The sequence below is a fragment of the Rhodnius prolixus genome, unplaced genomic scaffold, assembly GCF_049639745.1.
Source record: "Rhodnius prolixus isolate KJV_2025 unplaced genomic scaffold, Rpr scaffold_1, whole genome shotgun sequence".
Classification (NCBI taxonomy): Eukaryota; Metazoa; Arthropoda; class Insecta; order Hemiptera; family Reduviidae; genus Rhodnius; species Rhodnius prolixus.
Window position 1 is genome coordinate 8096171 of NW_027411581.1, and position 23427 is coordinate 8119597.

The following is a 23427-nucleotide window of genomic DNA, read 5'->3' on the forward strand; positions in this document are numbered from 1 at the left end:
GGTTTCACAAGTGGAGAGCCAGTAGATCTATTTAGGTCGCAGTGCAGTACACATCTCGCTAATGATAATAAAAACCTCTGATACAGAGGGAACAAGATCGAACCTCCGCTTCAGTAAAAAAAGAATAGAATTACGCGAAAACCAATCATAACTGCATTAGTGCGTAAAAATGTATGCATAAATTTTTTTGCACAACAAATTTTGTAAAATACGTACAGGAAACTTTGCAGCGCACTGAACGGAAGGAAGAAATATATGTAGAATTTGGTGTGTCGTGATTGAAAAAAAGAAAGATAGCAGAACATTGTCTTGCAGTATTGCAACTATTCCTCAAGTGGAATACTTTAAAGGCGGTTTTCTCCACTTCTATGACAATAGAGTATCCGCACTATTTCTCTCTCAATCTGTACTTCACTTGGGTGTAACTACATCTTGAGCCGCCTATTCCAATGATGAGCACTATAAGTAGTAACTGCAGCAGAGGAAGTCATTGGAGGGGACCGCCTCTAGTATCCTTTAACAGCGTAGTCCTCAACATGGACACTTCCGCAGTAATTCAATTTAAAAAATATGACTAGATCTTATTTCTTCTCGCCACAGAATCAATTAAAAATTACCATTATCTATATTTTTATTACAACAATTGATTTATCTAAAATAGCATGCCAGTTAATGCCAGTTTGGTTTGTTCTGTTCGCAGATGGTCGCAAGGTTTACTGTTCCACCAGGCGATGGTCGACTGTTGTCGAGCTGGAATACTAATTCCATTGGGTTTAAGTATATTACGTTGTGAGCCGGTGAAGAAATGTTCATTAGTAGAAACTGCTTTTCTATTATTAGTGACTGTGTCCACAGTGAACATGTTAACCACTGTTCTGAACGATTCGCCCGTATTTCCGGAAGACGATGAACAAGATAAAGATTTAATGGCGCCATTATTAATGGACTCGCCACAGTGTGTACTGTTTGGCACGTTTATGATATGGTTCGCTAGTATCACAATCAATTTAGGACCAACATTTCTATCGGGCGCTTTGGCCGCAAACAGTGATGGCATTCACAATGCACCCAGCTGCCCATTGGTGCATGGACCATTTAGACATTATGTACTCAATGTATTATGGATAATAATCAATGTAATATGTGTATTATTAACGTTATTTCATCTACATAAATTACATCGTGATCTAACTAAAGCTAACGTGGAAGCTGTACGTGTAGCTGGTCTGGTTACGACGTTGGTCAGTGTCACCGGTGGCGGTGGATTGGCACATCCGGCTGATTCTACCAATCAGAACAGGGTAAGTTCAAGGCTAATTCTTTTCTTTTTTTGGGTTTTTTTTTTGGCATTGGCTTCCGCCATACAGCCAGCATCGTGTAGGTGCTTATCACTAGAATATCACTCACTCTCCATTCTTACCTATAAATACATTCGCTGCACTCATTCATCCCTCTACTATATACAACTATTTACATACAAACTTACAGCTAATGGATGGATCAGTACTCTATATTCCTGCCATCCTTATAGCTTAACCGAAATTAAAATCACGTAATCCTTCTGTAATCATTTTCTTGCATTCATTCTATAACTTTTAAATACATTCATATTTCATTGCTAGCTCTGCTATAGACTTAAGCACATAGATGTTGGTGGAGAATATTATGTCTTCGTAGCGAAATGGTGCATCTAAATACCTGTATATGTCGTCAAACATTCGTTTCCTTAACTACCACATAACGTGGACATATCATTATTATATGTTTGAAATCCTCCTCCTCATTGCAATCTACGCAAAGAGGAGAGGAAAGAGGAGAATTCTTACATTTAACAATGAAAACGCCATCTAAACTTTTAAAACTTGACTAGAGGTTTCTTTTGACGCAATTATAAACCACCTTGGCACAGGAAATAAATATATTTAACCCACAAATCGAAAACAACCAAATCCCTGGCCAAATATATCTCTGTAACAGCGCTGGTATCACAGGATTCAGTAGTCTGGGAAGATATAAATCCGTATAGTCTACTACCTAAGTTTGGACTGACTTGGAGAGAGAGAGAGCTTCGTCAGACCGTTGGATCTAATGGTTCTATGGTTGTTAGAATATCGAGCGAAACTGACAGACAAACTGGTAGATCTTCCATGGAAATAACTTCTGCCCAGATCACGGGATTTCTTTCTTGATTACTTCTTGAAACAATGAGCATTGCACTGGTTCTAGTCGGAGATATGCCTCTACTACGTGGAGACAGAAGATGGATACTTTGCTCAAACTCGGACAACACCAGAATAATATTCGATATACCCACTTCCGGTAAACGATCCTTCATCAAAATTGGAACACTAACAGGTGTTTTTATGCGTTATTCCTGTTTAATTTCATTTCAAACTGATTCGCTCTCTTAGTCAAATGTTTTCTCTAAGCGTTGGCCTATAATGAATATGTAAACCCTAAAATAGCAAATCAAATCGTAAGGTCAATAGAGAGAAAATGGTTGATCGATTTGAGTATGTTTCTCTAAAGCTGTTGTCATTATAAATTGTTTAGTTACATGTTAAATATTGAGAGGAATGCCAATAATTAGAATATAATTATAAATGTAACACACGGTGTACATAGTGAGGTGTACAGGTGCGAAATATTTCATACATAATAATTATGTCAGTTCAGAACATAACTTCCATTTTTAATATACATATAACATATAATACGCAAAGTATTTTAACAGGAAGGACCCCCTCTCCTAAGACTTTAACTAAATAGTTTTTCCAAAACATTTTCCCAAATAAAACTATTAAATTCACAATAGTAGAAGAATATAAGTATAGTTTACGAAAATCCCAGCAAAAAACATTGAGAAAATCTTTACAAAAAAGTGAAAAATCAATTTAGTAACGAGGAACTTCCGGTTGAGGTGAAGTGACATAATGCTCTTACACCTACTAAACGGAAATATTGCAATAGTACATATTTCAGCATTGGTTTTTCTTACCCTATTAGGTAGAAGTACTGAAATCGAAGTTTAATTTTTCTTACATCATTTAACTTGAAATACTGTATTGAATGTTTAAGTTTTGCTTTTTTCAAAACGTTTTCTTACGAAATCGTTCAAATTTCAAACCTCTATATCTCTCTTCCTACTGTACAGATTTTAATGAAATCTTCACCAAATTCTAGAGAATAGATTTCTCTATAACTGATATAAATTGCATTGTTTTAGTGGTAATACTTATTGAGATAATGAAGGTTAAATTTTAGAGGTATTGCAAATGGTTCAAATTTCAAACGTTTATATTTCTATCCCAATTGTTCCGATTTTAATAAAATCTTCACCAAATTCTAGAGAATAGATTTCTCTATAACTGATATAAATTGCATTGTTTTAGTGGTAATACTTATTGAGATAATGAAGGTTAAATTTTAGAGGTATTGCAAATGGTTCAAATTTCAAACGTTTATATTTCTATCCCAATTGTTCCGATTTTAATAAAATCTTCACCAAATTCTAGAGAATAGATTTCTCTATAACTGATATAAATTGCATTGTTTTAGTGGTAATACTTATTGAGATAATGAAGGTTAAATTTTAGAGGTATTGCAAATGGTTCAAATTTCAAACGTTTATATTTCTATCCCAATTGTTCCGATTTTAATAAAATCTTCACCAAATTCTAGAGAATAGATTTCTCTATAACTGATATAAATTGCATTGTTTTAGTGGTAATACTTATTGAGATAATGAAGGTTAAATTTTAGAGGTATTGCAAATGGTTCAAATTTCAAACGTTTATATTTCTATCCCAATTGTTCCGATTTTAATAAAATCTTCACCAAATTCTAGAGAAAAGTTTTCTCTAAAACTGATATACGTCGCATTGTTTTAGTGTTAATACTTATTGAGATAATGAAGGTTAAATTTTAGAGGTATTGCAAATGGTTCAAATTTCAAACGTTTATATTTCTATCCCAATTGTTCCGATTTTAATAAAATCTTCACCAAATTCTAGAGAAAAGTTTTCTCTAAAACTGATATACGTCGCATTGTTTTAGTGTTAATACTTATTGAGATAATGAAGGTTAAATTTTAGAGGTATTGCAAATGGTTCAAATTTCAAACGTTTATATTTCTATCCCAATTGTTCCGATTTTAATAAAATCTTCACCAAATTCTAGAGAAAAGTTTTCTCTAAAACTGATATACGTCGCATTGTTTTAGTGTTAATACTTATTGAGATAATGAAGGTTAAATTTTAGAGGTATTGCAAATGGTTCAAATTTCAAACGTTTATATTTCTATCCCAATTGTTCCGATTTTAATAAAATCTTCACCAAATTCTAGAGAAAAGTTTTCTCTAAAACTGATATACGTCGCATTGTTTTAGTGTTAATAGTTATTGAGATATAAAAGGGTAAATTTCGAAGGTTTTGCAAATCCTTGTTCTTAACTTTTCAAACTGTAAGTTTCTGTTAAGTAGTTTCACCCAGACTTAAACTGGGACTTAAACTACTTTTTCGGATTGGTGAACATCAAAACGGTTGAAACTTAAAATTGATATTTGAACAATATGGCCGTACTTTCCTTACATATTAAGAGAAAGTATAACCTGTTGTAAAATATAAGTATTTCCCAGACTAAGTGAAGTAAGAAAAGTAATGATAATGTGGAATCCTAATAATAAATAAACTATCCACTTAGAAGAGTAAAAGTTTCGATGCAACTATTTGGGGTTGCAGTGTTTCCATAACTGATAGTTTAGATCGCGTTGGATCTGGTGCCTAACTATTATTAAAGCTTTCCCTCTTAATGACTAAAAAAAAACTACTATATGTTGCAGGTTGGAGGGGCCAGTGGCGGTGGAGGTAGTGGTGCTCTAGAAGAACACCGAAGGATGAGAAACTACTTGTTAAGGGTGGAAAGAGAGGGTGTCCAGAGGGTGAAGATGTTCTTAGTGATTACGGCCGCCTACGTGATCTTCTGGGGACCACTTTTCTTCGTCACCCTAGTCCATCATCCAGTCATTGGAAATCCTTTAGGTTATGAGGTAAATAATAAGGAGTTTAGTATACATAATATATGTACTAGGTACGTTCATTTTTATCAGTGTCAATACCCAGTTTTATGCAATATTTGTACGAGACAATTATTGTGATCATGCCAAATTTATCCGGAAATAACCGAGATATCACCGGAAACAAGAGAAAGTTGTACTAGCCAGATTTATAAGGACGTCTTAAGAAAGTAACAATGATAAACTCGTATAAAAGAAGAGAGAAAAAGCGCTATGATGAAAAGATAATTCTACGAATAAAAGAACAATTACTATGACAACTAACAAAAATTTAGAAGAAGAAAAAATGGCGTCGCGTGTTACTGAGAGCAAAATGGCGGTCCCCAGAGATGGAACTACTGTTGAGATACAAACAAAATTTAAATTCTAGTTAGAAAATATTATTTGTGAAATTGCTTATTAATTATGATTATGTTATTGTATAAAATTGCAAACAGAGGAACAGTAAAATATATAATTATAAATAAACAAGATAAACTGGGCCACAATGAGCTCGTATAAATGCATTGCATTACCCACCCACCATAACACAATGGCAGAATTTCATAATCCTCTTTTATCATATTGTATATATATTATTATTATTTTGTTTAAGTGTAAGCTCAAAATGTGATTCAAACAAATAAGAATAGAAAAATCTTTGTTTATATTATTAATTTTATGAAATCGACTGAGCAAACTCATGTATCCAAGGGAATATTTATACGTCTGGCCAATGAATTACGTGTCTTTTTAACTTCCGCTCACGAAACTAGTTATGTCCTAAATTTCGATTTTTAGCGTTCACCATACAACTAAAATCGTTCTGAGTTGGATTTCTGAGCCTCCAAAAGTATAATATAGACTCATAAATCCACAAAACTAAAGAAAGTTTTTTAATTTTGGTAACTAATTTGGGGGCCACCACGAGAGACATGATAATTAGCTTTTATATGTATAAAAAACAGCCAACCGGAAATGACTCTTTACATAATCGGCCATTTTAGTTTTTTTTTTTTTTTTTTTTAACGGCTCCTATTTCCTTTAAACTTAGCGCAACTATTATACACACGTAGTCCTTTTCTACTTTAAAAGATTTTCTCTGGAAAAATTCGAATTATTCGGCATGAGGAGGTAATTAAGCTTTCCTCTACAATATAATTTTTAGGATAATTTTATGGATTAATTAGGGATTAATTCGTATTCGTATTAATAAGTATTCCAAAATTCTAAATTTGAAGGAAATTAAGTGACGTGTTTGAATACGTTACTTCCTTTTGTTTTTGACTTTTTATAATTTTTTTAAAATTGAAATTGGTTTTAATGCAGTTATTAAGTAAGGCTTCCCTTTTTAAGTGGCCTTACGCACAATTTATGGATTTACAAACCGGAAGTGAAGTATTAAATAGTGTCGTACAAGTTAGGATTTACTTGAGAATTGTTGTAAGCGGAAGAAGAAGACAAATGATATTCACACCATATTTGTTTTTTAAATACTCTAGAATAAAAAGAAAATGGATTAGAATGCTCCAGAATGAATAGAAAATGGATTAGAGAATAAAAGTAATTACTTAATTAAAACTATCACATTTGAAATCTCTATTAATTATCCACTTGGATTAAAAACTTTTTTCATCTGGGTCGAAAAACAAAACCACAAATTAGCTAGTTTAATCAAATGAAGTGAAAATTGTTAAAACTAAGTAAAACTTAAACTTTGATTGATTTATGTTTACATAAGATTTGAAGTAGTTGGATTCATTAAATAACGGGAACTTGCCACTGCAATTAAAACTTGAATGAAGCTTTTCATTGGTATAATAAAGCTGGCAAGTCTCTTCTATAGAGACAGAGGGAGAGGTATTTAATTAATTTGATAAAAGATTTTCTTATTATCACTCAGTCGGCATTCACTTATTGTGAAGTTAGTGAATGTGGGTATGCACATTTAATTCATAGCCCCTTTTAAGGGCATGAAGAAAACCTTTTTATTGAAAATTAAATATGCAAAACTTATTGTTGGGAAAATTAAGGAAAAACATTATTTTTTTCAACTATTTCTCGTAAAGAAAAATATTGAAATCAAACAGCACACTAGACTTAAAAGACAAGCAATGGCAAAACGTGCGAAACTTCTTTACAGATTACTTGGACGACGCTCCAAATTGCCCTTAGAACTCAAACGTCTAACATACAACACTATTTTCAAACCTATCTGGACCTACGGACTAGAGCTGTGGGGTTCAGCCAAACCTACAATCAAACGGACTGTACAAGACATTTCAGTCAAAACTCCTTCGACAGATAGCTGACGCTCGTGTCTCACCTCACTTTTCACAACGACCTCAACGACCTCAACGTTCCCTTCATAGACCAACTCGCTAAGACTAAATACCAAAAATTCCACACTACTCTCTCGACTAGCTCTAATCCTCTTGTACTGTCTCTCGCTTCTTCTGACATCCCTAACACTCCTCGCTGACTGAATCGCCAGTGGCCCCGCGACTTCCTTGTAGGGCCGAAGACCTAAATTATTACTCTCCTCTCTCCTCCTCATATTCTCCTCACAATCTCCTCCCCACACTCTCCTCTCTCTTACAGAGAGTGCTACCGCTGGGTAGTTTCTCTCCTTCTGCTCTCCTCCCGCATCAGTTCATCATAGTCTTCATATTTACTTATTATTTACAATGTATACAGATTGTAAATAACAAAATAAATTTAAAAAAAAAATCAAACAGACTTTCTATTTTTTTTCAAAATCTTCTCAAGAAAATCAAGTTTGGCGGTTCCCTAAATGTGGGAAAAAATATTCATTTTTACAAATTAATCCGTAAGTGTGTAGAGTTTCGTTTTCCGGAAGTATTCACCCATACACCACAACTTAAAAATACCAAAACTCTGAGTGTTCAGATCTGATATTTGGTGCAGGCAACCATGATTGGATCCAACGAAAAGTTTTACAAAAAAAAAATAAATATAAAACCGGAAGTGTCACATTACTGACCAATTTTTGAGGTTTTGTAAATAAAAATAGCTTCGAACGATTTCCATTAAAAATGGTGTTAGTAATTTACCTACGTGAAAAAATCTAAAACATTCTCTCAGATAAATTAATTTTAAGGCAACTTTCAATTGAAGAATGGCAGACGTTCCTGTAAAGCGTCTTCAAATGTGAGGTTTAAATTCAGGGTTTGTGCGGGCCGCAAAAAAAAAAAATCTTTATTACTAAAACTTCATAACCAATGAACAGAAATATGTTAGGAAAAATTAATAATTTGAAACAGACCAATCAACAGAGAGAATAAATGCGCCCAAAATATTGAAGGAAAACATAAAAACAGGAAATAGTTTTCTTTAAAATCCTATCCAAATAATGATGATCGGTTTTCAATCATTTCTATTTACTTTAAAAGCTATACAAATAGTGGAAAATTAGGAGATCACTTCCGCTAAACAAACAAAGGGTAGTATATATCAGGGATAGATGGATCATTCATCAATCTAACTTCCGTTCTGAGCGAGGAACCCTTTAAATATTTACCTTAGATAAATGTAATTTTATTCTTTTAACTTCAAATATTTTTTTTTAATTATATATTATAAACTAAAATCATTTAAATATTTATTTTATTAATAGGTGAACCAAAACTAACGTTACGAAATCAAAATATATAGTATTTACTCTTAGTCAGAAAATCCTACCTCCCATGATCTTGAACCAAACTCCTGTACCAACAGTGGACAAAGGACGCTACCATGGACTGCACCTAGATAAACGGTTAACATGGAATCCCCATACTAGACCGAAAAGGCAAAAAACTAACCAACGCCACAAAATTTCTCGCCAGACTACTTGACAAACGTTCGAAACTTAACCTACAAACAAAAGACTCCTATACCTTCTGATACTGCGGCCTATTTGGTCATAAGGCATCGAAGTATGGGGATCGACAAAGCGTTCCAACTCTCTACTACGCCTCCAGACATTAAAGTAAAAAAAATACTTCGAAAACTTCTTAACGCTCCGTTCCTATGTGTCTAACCTCACTATCCATAATGACCTCAAAATCCCTTTCATTACAGATCTTGCTAACACTCGTTTTCTCAAATTTCATTCCTTTACAGCAGCTCATCCTAACCTCTCTCATAGAACACCTATCTTCTTCCACATTACCAGGTAATCTTCAAAGGAGATTGAAGAGAAGATGGCCTCGCGATCTACTCTCCTCATGAGAGCAGTATAGTGCATCTGTTCACGTTAATGGAGTGTCGCCACTGGGTGCCTTCTCCTATCTTCATTCACGACATTGTTATATTACATTACATTTGCTTGATGCTACAGTTGTTGCAGTTGCAAATTTCAATAAAAGATTTTTAAAAAAATAGCAGGATGTAGTTGTATCTAACATTAATTCTGCCCAGATTGTGAAGCTGCACATAACAACAAAATGGCCCAGCATCCCTTCTCAGAATGCTCTAAAAACGAAATAGCCTAGAAGCCCTGTTCAAATACTAACTTCAGAGAAAATCAATCCGAGGAATTATCTTTAAAAAAAAAAATCTTTCAGAAAATTGAAAAATCCATTTAGAAAAGTCGAATTTCCGGTAGATGAATTCAGATCGCTAAGTTACAGTCTGGTCTTATAGATGGGGTTTACAGCGTTTTTTGTTTTTTGAGATATATTTTGTTCACTCACAGCCACGGGATTTTCTAAAAATAACTTTCTCAGATTCTCGAAATCTCAACACCGATATTTCTGGGGAAAACTTAATTTATTAGAAGTAAGAGAACAAAGTTGTACTGTACTTAAATAAGTTTTAATATCAAGCAATAATAAACAAGCAATGTCACCAGATACATTATAACTTCCAAGCGATATAGTTTTTCCCAATATTAGATATTGACCCATAAATTTATTGGGAAAAAATTTTCCCGTTCGTTGCCGTGCTAGTTGTATTACTTAGCTGATGGGTAAAACTAAAGAAGGTGACTATTTCCAAAAATATTAGTTTTGAAACTACTCTTCCTTATATTTCTCAAACACAACTATCTTTTCATTATAAACTCCCTCCAATTAGCAGAAATCCGGCTGACCATTATCATGGGAGTTCTAAAGATTCATAGACCAAGCGAAAGGAGTAATATCCTAATTAAGATTGGAAAAATCAACAACCACTTGGCAGACATAAAAAATATTTTTAAAAAAATCATAAAAGTAATCAAGTAAAAGCCATTAAAAATTAAATAATCTTTTTAGTAAGTTCTGAATTTATGAAGTCAATAATAAGTACTGATATCAAGTAATGACGTAAAGTATTTCTGGACTTGAGCCAAAAGAAAGTATGCGCCGGAAACTGCGACTGAGAAGGGCCAATAATCTATTGAGACAAAGGGACGGACGGTCTCCGCTTCTGCAGCTATTTTTATATAAATTTATCCCTCTTCCAAGATCTTCCCCCTCATAAATACTTTAAATCCCACAAGCATTTAGAGAAAAAACGATTATCTGTTAACACAGCTTGGTCTCTAACTGAATTCGAAACTTAAAGCTTTTTTTGCAAACCATTGTTACTCGAAATCACACAAAATGGCTGCAGTTAATGTATTTACTTTTCTTCCAAGCTTTAAACGTCCTCAGCCTCCAAAATCCTTTAACCCAAATATTTCTCCAGATATAAGTAATACTCGTTTTTATGTATACAAAATATCATACAGGATATTCTAATTTCCAAATCCCATTTATCAACACGACTTATCATATCACGTATCATCACGATCCTTTAATTCGACAACTCTCCTCACCCCAGATGGTCCCCATAGACGATTGAAGCCAATTTCCCTTCCCTAATAATTTTATTTATTTATCTCATTTATATTTTTTACAAAAAAACAGTTAAGATACTTTATTAAAAATAGATTTCTTAAGCAATATAAGATATTAAAAGAAGTTAACTAAGCGGAAATATAGGGGGTTTATTCAATTTTATTAAAGCCAGAAGTGAGGTGAATAAATTTAACGTTTTATTACCATAAATCTATTCAGCTGGGAGTTAAGTGCTACCGACTCTATTCATTCCCTCCGTGACGTCACATGGGAAAAAGGAAAAATAAATCCTTTATTAAAAGTCACTCAATTTTCTTCTTCTTTTCTCCTTTGGTACTTATTTCATTTTCCGGCTGATTGAATGTCGTAATCAGAATACAAGTGCGATAAATGATTAGAAAATAACGTTTAACGTAAAATTGATTTGTGAAGCGTTCATATAAATGCTTCTTATAGGAATTCTGGTCGTTCTAAACTAAAATTTCTGGTTTGTTGAGTTTGAATATCTAGGAGATCCCTAGAGGTAAGATCGTAACTCTTCAGGTACTGTAGCTTCATTTAGGCGGTATTTTAGGAACTTGACAGGAACTACTGTAGAAAAAACGGGAATAAACAGGCTAGGCACTATGAGCTAGCCGGGTTTATCCTAAAAGTTGGATGGGTTTACTTGAAGGGATGACTTCATTGCCTTTGTTAAGGGGAGTAACTTGAAGTGCTGTGAGGATGCCTGAGGAAATGCCAGGATAGAAATCAAGATGGTTAAAGAGATCCTGATCATTATCCACGAGGCAGGAAGGTACCTGGTACTTCATTGTCTGTCTATAATCCTCACAATGTACTAACACATACAATTCCTTTAATCACATTTTTTTTTTAACATATCTAAGTTTTACTAAACTTTCCGCAGGCTTCACAAAGTCGAAAGAAGTCGAGTAACTTTTCATGGGGGGCCTCCTTGTAAATCCGTAAAATAATGAAATTTAAAAATTGTTAGAGCCATTTGCGAGAAAATGGAGAAAAACGTATAGAAAAATGAAAAATCCCATCAATAAAATTACACATAAAGATTTTCGATTGGATGACAAAATAGTGTAAAAAAAGAAATGCTAAGTTTGAGGTTTTCGTGATTTTTAAATTAAGAGATATCCTAATCAAAAACCGACAAACAGACAAAAGAGCTAATAACCAATACGACTTATACCTGATAACAATGAGCGGTACTTTTAGCGAGCGGTTAGAGGCTAGACCCGCAAAGCTAAGATGTATTGCGGTACTAGGCTATATTCCCAGTCTATACCTTTAATGGTTAATATGAGAAATTTTGCAGTAATGTATGTTTGCTAGTCGCCACGATAGCCGAGCGGTTAGAGGCTAGACCCGCAAAGCTAAGATGTATTGCGGTACTAGGCTATATTCCCAGTCTATACCTTTAATGGATAATATGAGAAATTTATAGTAAAGTATGTTTGCTAGTCGCCACGGTAGCCGAACGGTTAGAGGCTAGACCCGCAAAGCTAAGATGTATTGCGGTACTAGGCTATATTCCCAGTCTATACCTTTAATGGATAATATGAGAAATTTACTGTAAAGTATGTTTGCTAGTCGCCACGGTAGCTGAGCGGTTAGAGGCTAGACCCGCAAAGCTAAGATGTATTGCGGTACTAGGCTATATTCCCAGTCTATACCTTTTTTTTTTTTTGGCGCATCAACAGCTGAGGACATTAGCGCCCGGAGCTTTTTCCAGTGCACTGCCGGCCTCCGGACAGTGTTCTCTCGTTACAGACAACACTGTCCATCACCGGACAGTGAGCTGTAAGAAGCTCCTAGGAAGAGAAAATCTAAGGGTCAGCTGCTGGATTCGAACCCGGGACCTCCGCGTGGGAGTCCAGTATGCTAACCTCATAGCTAATCCCTTCCCAGTCTTCACCTTTAATGGATAATATGAGAAGTTTATAGTAAAGTATGTTTGCTAGTCGCCTCCGTCCACGACATTTGGGGTAGTAGGCTTTACTTTACTTTCCCATTTTTTATACGTCATAACATGCACTTCGTGAATTCTCAACTGCAAAACATTTTGCACGATTATAATTCATTGGTACAGCAGTAAGGGCAAAAAGGTTAATGTAAAAAGCAAGGAAAGATACTACGTAAACATTTATTACTTTCATTGATTTTTGGAGATAAACACCGGAACTAAGGCCTACCACAGATGTATACGTTTGATGCGAATATATCTTTGAAGAATACATTTATATAATTTATAAATGTATTCTTATAGAGACAAAAAATAAAAATAAGAACGAAGATATATACACGATATATTTATCTGACAATAAAGTTGAAATTTCTAAGCACCAAATCGAGCTACATACATACGTACAAACAGACACCAAGCGAAGTCCTTCCACCGCCAACTCCCCTCGTCCATGTCGTAATAAATTACAGTTTCATATTATCTTGGTACTAGTGTGTGTGTGCTCCTGTATATCCCAGCGCACAACACAGATATACCTCTGAATAACCGCCCTGCGGCAAAACTAAGGGAGAAAAATATTGGGCTTATCCACCCTATTATATATCAGGATCATACTGAGCATCATCTACACCAACAAACTGTTTCCTCATGTTTTACCCGTAACAAACGTCAGCATATTTATGGTGTATATTTTAAAGTGAATCGTTGACCATGTTATTTTTAATTGCATTAATTTATTGGTACCATTGGTATCACGACATTTTCCCCACCATAAATAGAAGCGAATTAATATCTTTCAATAATATACTGCTTTCTTAATTTATTATTTATTTTGAACTTGTTCTAATTAAGAATAAATGAACAGAACTGGTTAAAGTTTAGAGAAAGCGCCCTTTTTCGACAGATTACCAACCAGGTTGCACCTTCATCTTCTCTTAAGTCCCCTAACTGGGAGTTCTAAATAGACAGCGAACTATCATACCCACAAATTCGTCTGTGAAGACAAGAACTGTAAAGTAATCGCCTATTTTGTCAGGCGGGGCTTAACGTCCAACTACCAATTAGGTGTCTCAGACGGTGGAGCGGAAGCTCATACTTTACTATAGAGCCAGGGGTCTTCTGCCTGTCCAAAATAAATTGTATATTTCAATTTTATTGAAAGAAATGAAAATTTCATTTATTGAGGTAAAGATATTTTTTCAAAAAGAATTTTAAATGTGATAGGTTTGAAATTGAATAGAATTATATTAAAATACAGTACGTAATATATAGGACTGCCGCCATTTTCATTCAAATACAAGTTTAGTTATTATTTATTTGTTTATTTACTTTGCAATAAGTGAAAATAAATATATAAAATATTTATATGTTATTGAATATCATGAAATAATAATTTGTGAAAACAAATGATCTACAGAGTTCTTTACATTCTCATCCTTGCGGCTCTTGGTAAGATTTATTAAAATGATTTAAGAACAAATGGCTCTCTACTTAAAATAGGTTGCCGACCCCCTGGTCTAGACAATTTGTTTTCTAACAAATAAAAAGTAGTCATACGCGGGATTCGAACTGGGGATCTCCCACTTCACGCTCTTGACCACTAGTAGACCAACCACCCATCCCAAGACAAGAACTGTAAGAAGTTTCAGTCAACTGAGACGGCTTCCAAGTCCGAACTACATAGTGAACATATTTTTATAAACAAACAAAATCATCACTTCTACGACGTTGCGGAAAATTCAGGATTTACGCCAAGTCGTCTAATATCTAGGAGAATCGTGTGTTCTTCCAAAGTCTTCAGACTTCAGAGACTCAACGCTCCTTTCTATGGTTACTCAATAGTATCTTCAATAAAGGACTCATCTTTTATCTCCGAGTTAATACGCTCAAGAAAATTTATATTCAAATACAAATCAAGTCATCCTAATCCTCACGCACCCCTCGACAAATCACAACGCAGCAGCTTAAAACAGTGATGGCCTCGAATTAAAGTGCCAGAACATACAGTTGTCTCCATTTCCAGAAGACATTTTCTATTCTTCAAGTAACGTGTACGAGGGTCGTTTGAAAAGTCCGTGCAAAAATAAAAACTACTTAATTTTTTGGGGTAAACCTTTTTTATTTTTCAACATAGTCTCCTTTTAGGCTTATACACTTCGTCCAACGCTGCTCTAGTTTGTTGATCCCTTCCGAATAATAGGATTTGTCCAAGTCTGAAAAATAGCCATTCGTTTCTGCAATCACCTCCTCGTTTGAATAAAATCTTTTTCCCGCCAGCCATTTCTTCATATTGGGGAACAAATAGTAGTCCGAAGGAGCCAAGTCTGGAGAATAGGGAGGATGTGAAATGAGTTGGAACCCTATTCCATTAATTTTGCGACCACAACTGCTGAGGTGTGAGCTGGTGCGTTGTCGTGATGGAAAAGGACTTTTTTGTGGGCCAATCGTGGGCGTTTTTCTTGCAGCTCGGTTTTCAAACGGTCCAATAACGATGAATAATATGCACCTGTAATAGTTTTACCCTTTTCCAGATAGTCGATGAGGATTATTCCTTGCGAATCCCAAAAGACAGTCGCCATAATCTTTCCGGCCGAAGGAACGGTCTTCGCCTTTTTTGGCGCAGATTCCCCCTTGGTAACCCATTGTTTATATTGTTCTTTGGTCTCAGGAGTGTAGTGATGTATCCATGTTTCATCCACAGTGACGAAACGACGCTTAAAGTCCTGCGGATTCTTCTGGAACAGCTGCAAACCGTCCTTGCAACACTTCACACGATTTCATTTTTGGTCAAGCGTGAGCAATCGCGGCACCCATCTTGCGGATAGCTTTGTCATGTCCAAATGTTGATGTAAAATATTATGTACCCTTTCATTCGAGATGCCCACAGCACTAGCAATCTCACGCACCTTCACTCTTCTGTCATCCATCACCATATCATGGATTTTATCAATGATTTCTGGAGTAGTAACCTCAACAGGGCGTCCAGAACGTTCAGCGTCACTTGTGCCCATATGGCCACTCCGAAAATTTTGAAACCACTTATAAACTGTTCTAATCGAAGGTGCAGTGTCACCATAATGTTTATCAAGCTTCTCTTTAGTCTCCTGAGGCGTTTTGCCTTTCATAAAGTAGTGTTTAATCAACACACGAAATTCTTTTTCGTCCATTTTTTGAAAATCACTCGACTTCCTCGATTCAAACGAATGCCAAACACCAAGAAATAGACCGATCTGGCTGAAACTTGGTGTGTGTTCTTCCAAGAGATGCTACTAACTAAACATAACCTCGATACGCGCCAGTGGTGCTATCTCTCTGACTTTGCACGGACTTTTCAAACGACCCTCGTACTTCCATTTTCTGTATGACGTAAATCATATGATCATTTCTATGAAGAAGACTATGGTAACAAAAGTACCGAATGTGCTAGCACTAACCTAATCTAACCTTGAACATAACAAGAATCAACAACTTAGATCATTGCAGCACACATTTCCTTTTGAATTACTTAGAAAAGAACAAGAAAAGTTTACCACCAGAGAGAGAAAAACCTGTCAACGGTTAACAATATTGTTGAGGGAAAGCAAGGAAAACAAAAAGATCCGTAAGATAAAAGTCTTATTGTTGAATTAATATTGTGCAGGATATATTCTCTCTTTATTCTAGATCATAAAGTTTATTCTCACAGCATAATCCCCCCCCTAGATCTTTTATACAGAGAATGAATATGTTTACGAACATACCAGGTTTATATGCTTGAATACAAATATGTACAGTACTACGGTCTTTACACTTTAGAAAACGAACTAGCTTGGGTTTTTTTTTTTCAAGAAGTTTGATGGAAAAATTTAGTTCGTGGATATGTATGAGAGAAATCTGGTGAAAAAGGTTAGTAGTAATCAGCAGCGTAGAGAGTATAAATCATCTAGATTGGCTGTGGCCATGGTAATGCAGAAACTGTCGTGAATAAAGGGGATCTGAAAAGCGGAAATGGCGCTTTCTCCTCCTAGAAAGGGGATTTTTTTTTCAGGTAACACAATTTCGGAAAATTTGATTCGATTTAAATACTTCCTATAACTAGAGGAGAGGTGAACTGTAATTGGTGAAGTACATATATAATGTATTTCGCTATATTTGCTATTTCATATGCAAACTGAAAATACATTGAACTGTGATGCAAAAAAATAGAACAAAAAATTGTTCCATTTAAAATTAAATTTAAAATGCAAATTACACCACGTATTCAATGAGGACCAACCATCTGCGTAGTATTCAACCAGTAAAATAGGAACATTCAACTAATTCAATAACCATTTTTATGCTGCACAGCATAGAATTTTCGCTCAATGTTTATTTTTTTTGAAAAAAAGAAACGGACTGCATGAAACCCGCAGCGTTAACCTTAAAAAACCCTAGATGCATTTGTTTGTGATCTATCTGCGAGTGGGTTCAAAGAGATTATTTTTATCTCTACGATTTGTTACTGCCATGATATTGTAGTAGCAGGAAAATTATGGTAATTAATTAGTGTTTTCTATAATTTCTTTGAACTGAAATCGATCGATTTTCGGTAATACGAACTCGATTGTTAAATTGACTAATTTATTCATTTATACAAACAATTATTTTTATAATGATACCTTTTTTTAAATAATTTTCATTTTTTTGTATTGTTGTGGTGTTTTTGTTTTGTTGTGGTGTTTTTTGTTTTGTTGTGGTGTTTTTTGTTTTGTTGTGGTGTTTTTTGTTTTCTCTCTTGTTATTACAGATAACACTGCACGTAGCGTACGTACATGCGTTCGTCAATCCCAGTCTATTCCTGGTATTGCATAAAGGACTACGACAAGCGGCTTTGGAATTATGCTGCGGTTGTTGCGTAGTGATAGGCAGCTGGGTGAACAGCTTGCAGCCGCCAGAGCCACTGACGGCGCCCAATCTGCCACCGCCTCCGGCGCCGCCCCTCTACAAACACAATGCGGTAATCAAGTGTTATATGTGAGTGTTCTTCTGACCGTGTTTCCCATGCATGACAGCGCCGTCGCACTTCCACCCTCCCTCTCTCTAACACTTCACCAAAGACTGTACCACTCTTAGACTGTAGCTTTTTTCTTTTATTTTACATGTGACCCTCGTTTGTTCAAGTCAACAATCACAAGATAAACAATACCTAAGTCAATATTTCATCTAGATTTACTCTAAATGATGGCTACGAAAATAAAACACGCACACACACACACACAAATTACAAAAGTAAATCTAAATTTTAACTTAGAGAAGTGAGAGATCTACAAAAGCCAAGTAAATTCCAAAATACGCCATCTCACAAAATGATAATACAAAGATTAGAAGGAATTCTCCTACTACGAGCCTTTTTTCTTTCAGAAGAATTTGATACGATCCTAACCACTTCCTCTTACCTAAGATAATATCAATTGACCAGACTTCTATCCACAGGATACACCTTTAAATTTTTGTTGGACTCCGAACATTGAGTAATAATTAATATTGACCAACATTACACAGTTTGTAAAAAAATAAAACCCTTTCATTACACTGAATAATGCAGCTTACTAGTAAAGCCTAACCCTTCCTCCTCAAAAAAAACCCTCGCCAAAACTGGCCCTTAACAGTTAAAGCGGAAATCAATTAACCCTTCCTTCAAAACTATCTTTAATCGAATTTATCCATTTATTCATCCCAAAATAAAAGAAGTACTTTAATATGTTCTTAATCACTATGTGAAGTTTAATATTAATCATCGTAAGAACTGGCATCAAAATTTCTGAAAGAATCGATTAATTAAATGTATTATCACGATTTATTCATTTTATATCGATAGAAATAAAAAAAAAGCAAAAACATTGAGGAAAAAACAGTGAAAAATGCGGGGGGAAAACCCCTTAACGTCCACATCAGTGGCCAAGGGCGGGGTAAAGTGGCTAATCTATCAGCTGATTTTCTACAATTAAAGAAAATTTAGTCACACGTGTAAATAAAATTATATACAGGGTGTTCATTTTAAGACGGCTTAAATTGCATTTCATGCTTAAACGGTTGATCTGAGCTAAAAAATGGTAGAGGAAAAAATTTGTTCCCCGTCACCTCTAGTTTCAGAATATGTGACTTGATTTTAGATTCCTGCCCGCATATGCGGCTGGCGCCCTTCCAAAAGTAAGGGTTCGCAGATGACCCCCCTTTTCATATACATAAAAATATAAAGTATAAAAAATTATAAAAGAAACCGGAAACCGCAATTCGATATCTTTAAAATTAAAGGTGCTAGGCCATTTCAAAATCTGGTATTTTTAATCATATTTCAATTTTTTTAACTTGTTATCAAAGAGAGATGAAGAGCACGCGATAGGTCATTTTTATGTATTTTTTCATCCCCTTTTTACTGAAAATATTGCCAAGGCCGTAAAGCTAGTATTTTTCTTAATATCGGGAAATAAGGAGCTTTAGATGTTCTCAAGCATACACAAAATGGCTAAAAAATAATTTTACATCTGTTACAAACAAGAAGGTTTAATAATTATTTGGTAATTTTGGGAGAGTTGCGTTTAATTACCAAAAAAAATTGGAAACCTCCTACCACATATTTAAGTGATCAATATCTTTCATTTAAAGGATCAAACTTATTCCTTAATTTATCAAATAATGCACTTTACGCAGCTTGTGCAGCATATACTTTGCCTTCTAAGGTGCCTCCTCTGGCTCGCAAGCCAGGTTAGCCAAGAGGTTATCTACTGTATGTGAGTATAATAAATTAATAAAATTATGTAAAAGGGATACAGGTACGATGTAGATTTAGAGAAAGTAAAAAATATGAAATATATAAGAGACGTTTGAATATTGAATAAGGATGACAGTAGAAAGAAAGAAAACGAAAATGATAAAAAGTAGGTTCTAGGTGATGAAAAAGAAATGCGAAAATAAGGCGTACCCTTTTCATTTTACCGCTGAAAAAAAAAAAAAGATAAGAAAAGTGAACAAAAGGAGATAGAATTGGACAGGAGATTAGGGTAGAGATTTGCAATGGAGTAGTCCTGGAGGATAAACCAAAAATAAAATGTCACGAGGAGAGGGGGAAGGAACATGCGCCATATTGACGAGTCTACAAATAATACTTCCTCCAAATCTTATACCTACCCTTGAAGACTATTCAATAACTTAAGGGACAGTTATGATGGGGCAACTAAATTGTATCGACGGAGCAAAACTTGGTGAGCTCGATCATTACGTGAAAATTTATTTTCTTTCTTAACTGAATTTAATAGTACGTCATAAATAGGCCTAATATAAAATAAGTCATGACGTAAGTGGATATATTTCGAATATGTACAAACTATTTTTCGCTAAAGAATCTGTCACCGGAAATATAGGCTAGAACCTAATAAAACTTCGAGATTTCAATATGGGGGGTGAGACACGACTGTACTTAGCAAACACCGAGGGAAAGGATTAGTTGTGTGGTTAGTGTACTGGATTACCACGCGGAGTTTCAATTTTAAAGAGGAGGGGGAGAGAGATTTTCTCTCTTTAGGAGCCTTAACCTTAACCGCCGGAAGTACCCTCTTTAATTGAATAGATTTTTAACGACAATTTTCAAAATCAGCACCGAAACTTTTTTTTAAAAAATAATTAAGTATACTAATTGCATTTATGTTCTACTGTAACCTTTTTATATCTAGAACTTAGCAACAAAAAAGGTTTTTGGGGAAAAGATGACGACAGTTACGTAGTACACCGCCTAAATCCCTCTGACGTCAAGAGAGAACCTTCATGCTTCAATAAAATCCTAAATTTACCGAAAATCAACGAGAATTCCACTTTACTGACCAGAGATCTCCCTAAATTTCGTAAGTGTAAAAATAAAAAAAAATTTAGTCCCACCCTACTGTAGTCCCAGATATACTCAACGATCAAATTTTCCTTTCAACCGGAAGTGCAACTTTTTTCTTGGGCTTTTCTCGCAAATGGATCCAAAAATTTTCTTTCCGTTAGTGGAAAAAAAAAAATCTACAAATATTTGAGATAATTTCTACAGTTAATTTTTACTTAATCTATGAGTTGATTTGGTTCTTAAACAAAAATACTGAGTTGAAAAAATGTAGAGCCAACCGGAAATGTAGAGCAATATTTTCGAGTGTTTTACTGCACTTTTTTTGTGAGCAAATATAGATTTTGTTTTTCTTGAAGTAATGAAAGGAAAGATGAAAGATGACACGCTTTTAACTGTAATAAATCGTTCAAAATATCGTTAGATCCGCCAATAATATCTTGGGATTTTATTCGTCACAGCACGCCACGTTTATTGTATCCCTGACTGGTTTCGGACTTTTTTCATCCAATCAGTTTTTTGATTGAGAGATTTCGACTTCATTCGTTTGCGTCACATACTGTACTTGCGAACTCTGAGATGGAAATCGAAATCTCCAGCACCAATCAGATTAATCTACTTATCTAACGATGGATAAAAGTACGAACCCTGTCAGGGATCACAATAAAGATGGCGCGTTACGACGAATAAAATCAACGGTAATTAGAGAATTTAATTACGCAAATTGCAGTGTGAAAAAAGTCGCTTGAAGGGTTCAGGATTCGTTTTGTTTCATACCCTAGTGAATACAAAACACAGTTGATCCTCGGATTGTCATGTCTCTTCTATTCACACTATTCACTATGAATGTGAAGTTATTAATCACCAGTCTAGATGATTATGTACAGAACTCGTGCAGGAGACAATTAGCGAGTCAGTTCTCACAGTATACAGGAAGTCCTAATGGAACTAAAGGAGAAATATTATTCGCAGTTACCTACAGAGAAATTGTGAATAATGAGTGGTCCTGATACAAACGCCCACAAACTAGTTTATTTACCTCTATTCTATAAAATAGTAGTGAACCCATTGAACCCAACACAGCAAACTACCATGGTACCATAGAATGCGAGCAATGAAACGAAACTCCAAGCTTTTCATCAGGCTGTTTACACACCAGCACCCACCAGAACATAGAACCCACGGCGATTATAAATTGAGCTTTCACCTTTTTTTTATTTTCAATGTTTCCACCGTGTATTTTAATGTAAAAGTTTGCTATATTTTATCTATAAATAAAATTTTTAACTAGAACGGATTCGATGAGATAAGAGTAGATGAATGAAGACGCTTAGAGCATCCTAGAGGCTACACCCTGCCTAGCTGGGTGAAAGCCAGAAGGTGTTGCAGGTACCAAAATGAGTGACACCATTTATGGACATACTTAAATCTGAAATGCCTCCTAATATCGCTGATTAAAATAATCATTCCTCTTAATCGAGCTCTACCATCGATTCAAAACTAAATAATAAACTAAGAAAAAACACAGATAAACATGATTAATGATCCTAAAACTTAGTTTCCTCCCCTCTCCTTCCTTAAAATAGATTTCCTCACGAATAGTAATAATTTTTGTTTCTTAGAAATGCTTTTTTCCTCTAAAGAATTCTTTCTGATTGTTCTATATCTTTAATTGCACGCAAGCTTATAGTGTGCGTCTATAATTTTTTCTAAAAAATAGAAAAGCCTATTGAGCCAGCACGCAATTTCCTAAATATATATGTTAATGAAGTACAGCCTAATTTTTTTCCCCCCCCTCAATAAATTATGACGTACTGAAGAAATACACGACAAAAAATGAAATAAAATCATAATCTTGTTAAGTTATTTGATTTTTCCACATCGCTAATTATTTTATCATTGAACGATCATCAATCAATATAAAACTATCAGAGCAAATCGTGATGTGACGTAATTATGAAAAAAACAACAAAAAATGTGCTAAATTCTCTTTTTAAACGTTAAAAAAATATAAATATACAAATAATATATATTTACTTACGTAAAACATTTTTAGTCAAGGAAATCTTACCTGAAAGAAAGCAAAACAAAAAATCTATTAGTATTATTTAATGATGAGAGTTATAAATAAAATCTTTAGATTTGTGTCTAAGAAATATTACTGACATTAGGGAGCCGCCGTTCGGCAATGAACTGCATTAATTTTGAGTACTTATAAGCATAATATATTAAAAACTTAAAGGAAACTTGTATTTTGTAACGAAATTGTATTCAAATTTAGGGTGGGATGAGAGAGGGTTTTGTAATGAATGTGATGGTAGGTTTAATTTGTAGGTTTTAATTAGTTTTATTATAGTCTAAGTTAGTAATGATCCAGCCAGGAATATCGAGTACTGAGCGGAAGTGGGATAAGCTTGCCAATTGCCAGTCTGGATGGAAACCTATGGTAAGATGATTTATGGTTCTTGCACCTAATAAGTGCATTCCCTTTAATGGGGATCAAAGTTTTCGCCTTAAGTTAAGGCTGCACTATCTTAAGGCGTGATATGGATTCGAGGGTAACACTGTGTGCTTAAAACCCTTGTAAGAGGAGATACCCGTAATCGTGCAGCTTTTCGATTCTAAGTAGTCACCGGAAATGTTCATTACCTGAGGTTCCGCTGAAGCCGAACAAGTTTTTTACCCCCCTCCTCTCGCTCACTGCGTAAAATTAATTTAATAAAAAGAATGTTTGCC

General features: G+C 34.7%; 2 protein-coding genes across 7 annotated transcripts in view; one reads left to right on the forward strand and one right to left on the reverse strand.

Annotated features, from left to right (window-relative positions):
- Window positions 1–23427, reverse strand: part of LOC141453811 (midasin) — a 222663-nt gene that overhangs the window by 139219 nt on the left and 60017 nt on the right. The window lies entirely within an intron of this gene.
- The window catches only part of LOC141453827 (uncharacterized), a 129393-nt gene that overhangs the window by 75443 nt on the left and 30523 nt on the right, over window positions 1–23427 (forward strand). Inside the window, exons 3-5 of one of the 3 annotated variants that reach the window (XM_074127492.1) lie at window positions 701–1301; window positions 4842–5048; window positions 17620–17846. In XM_074127492.1, coding sequence (XP_073983593.1) covers window positions 701–1301; window positions 4842–5048; window positions 17620–17846 — 1035 coding nt within the window. Of the gene's footprint in view, window positions 1–700; window positions 1302–4841; window positions 5049–17619; window positions 19122–23427 lie in introns of those variants that run through there. The other 2 variants (XM_074127501.1, XM_074127482.1) reach the window with 2 other exon arrangements.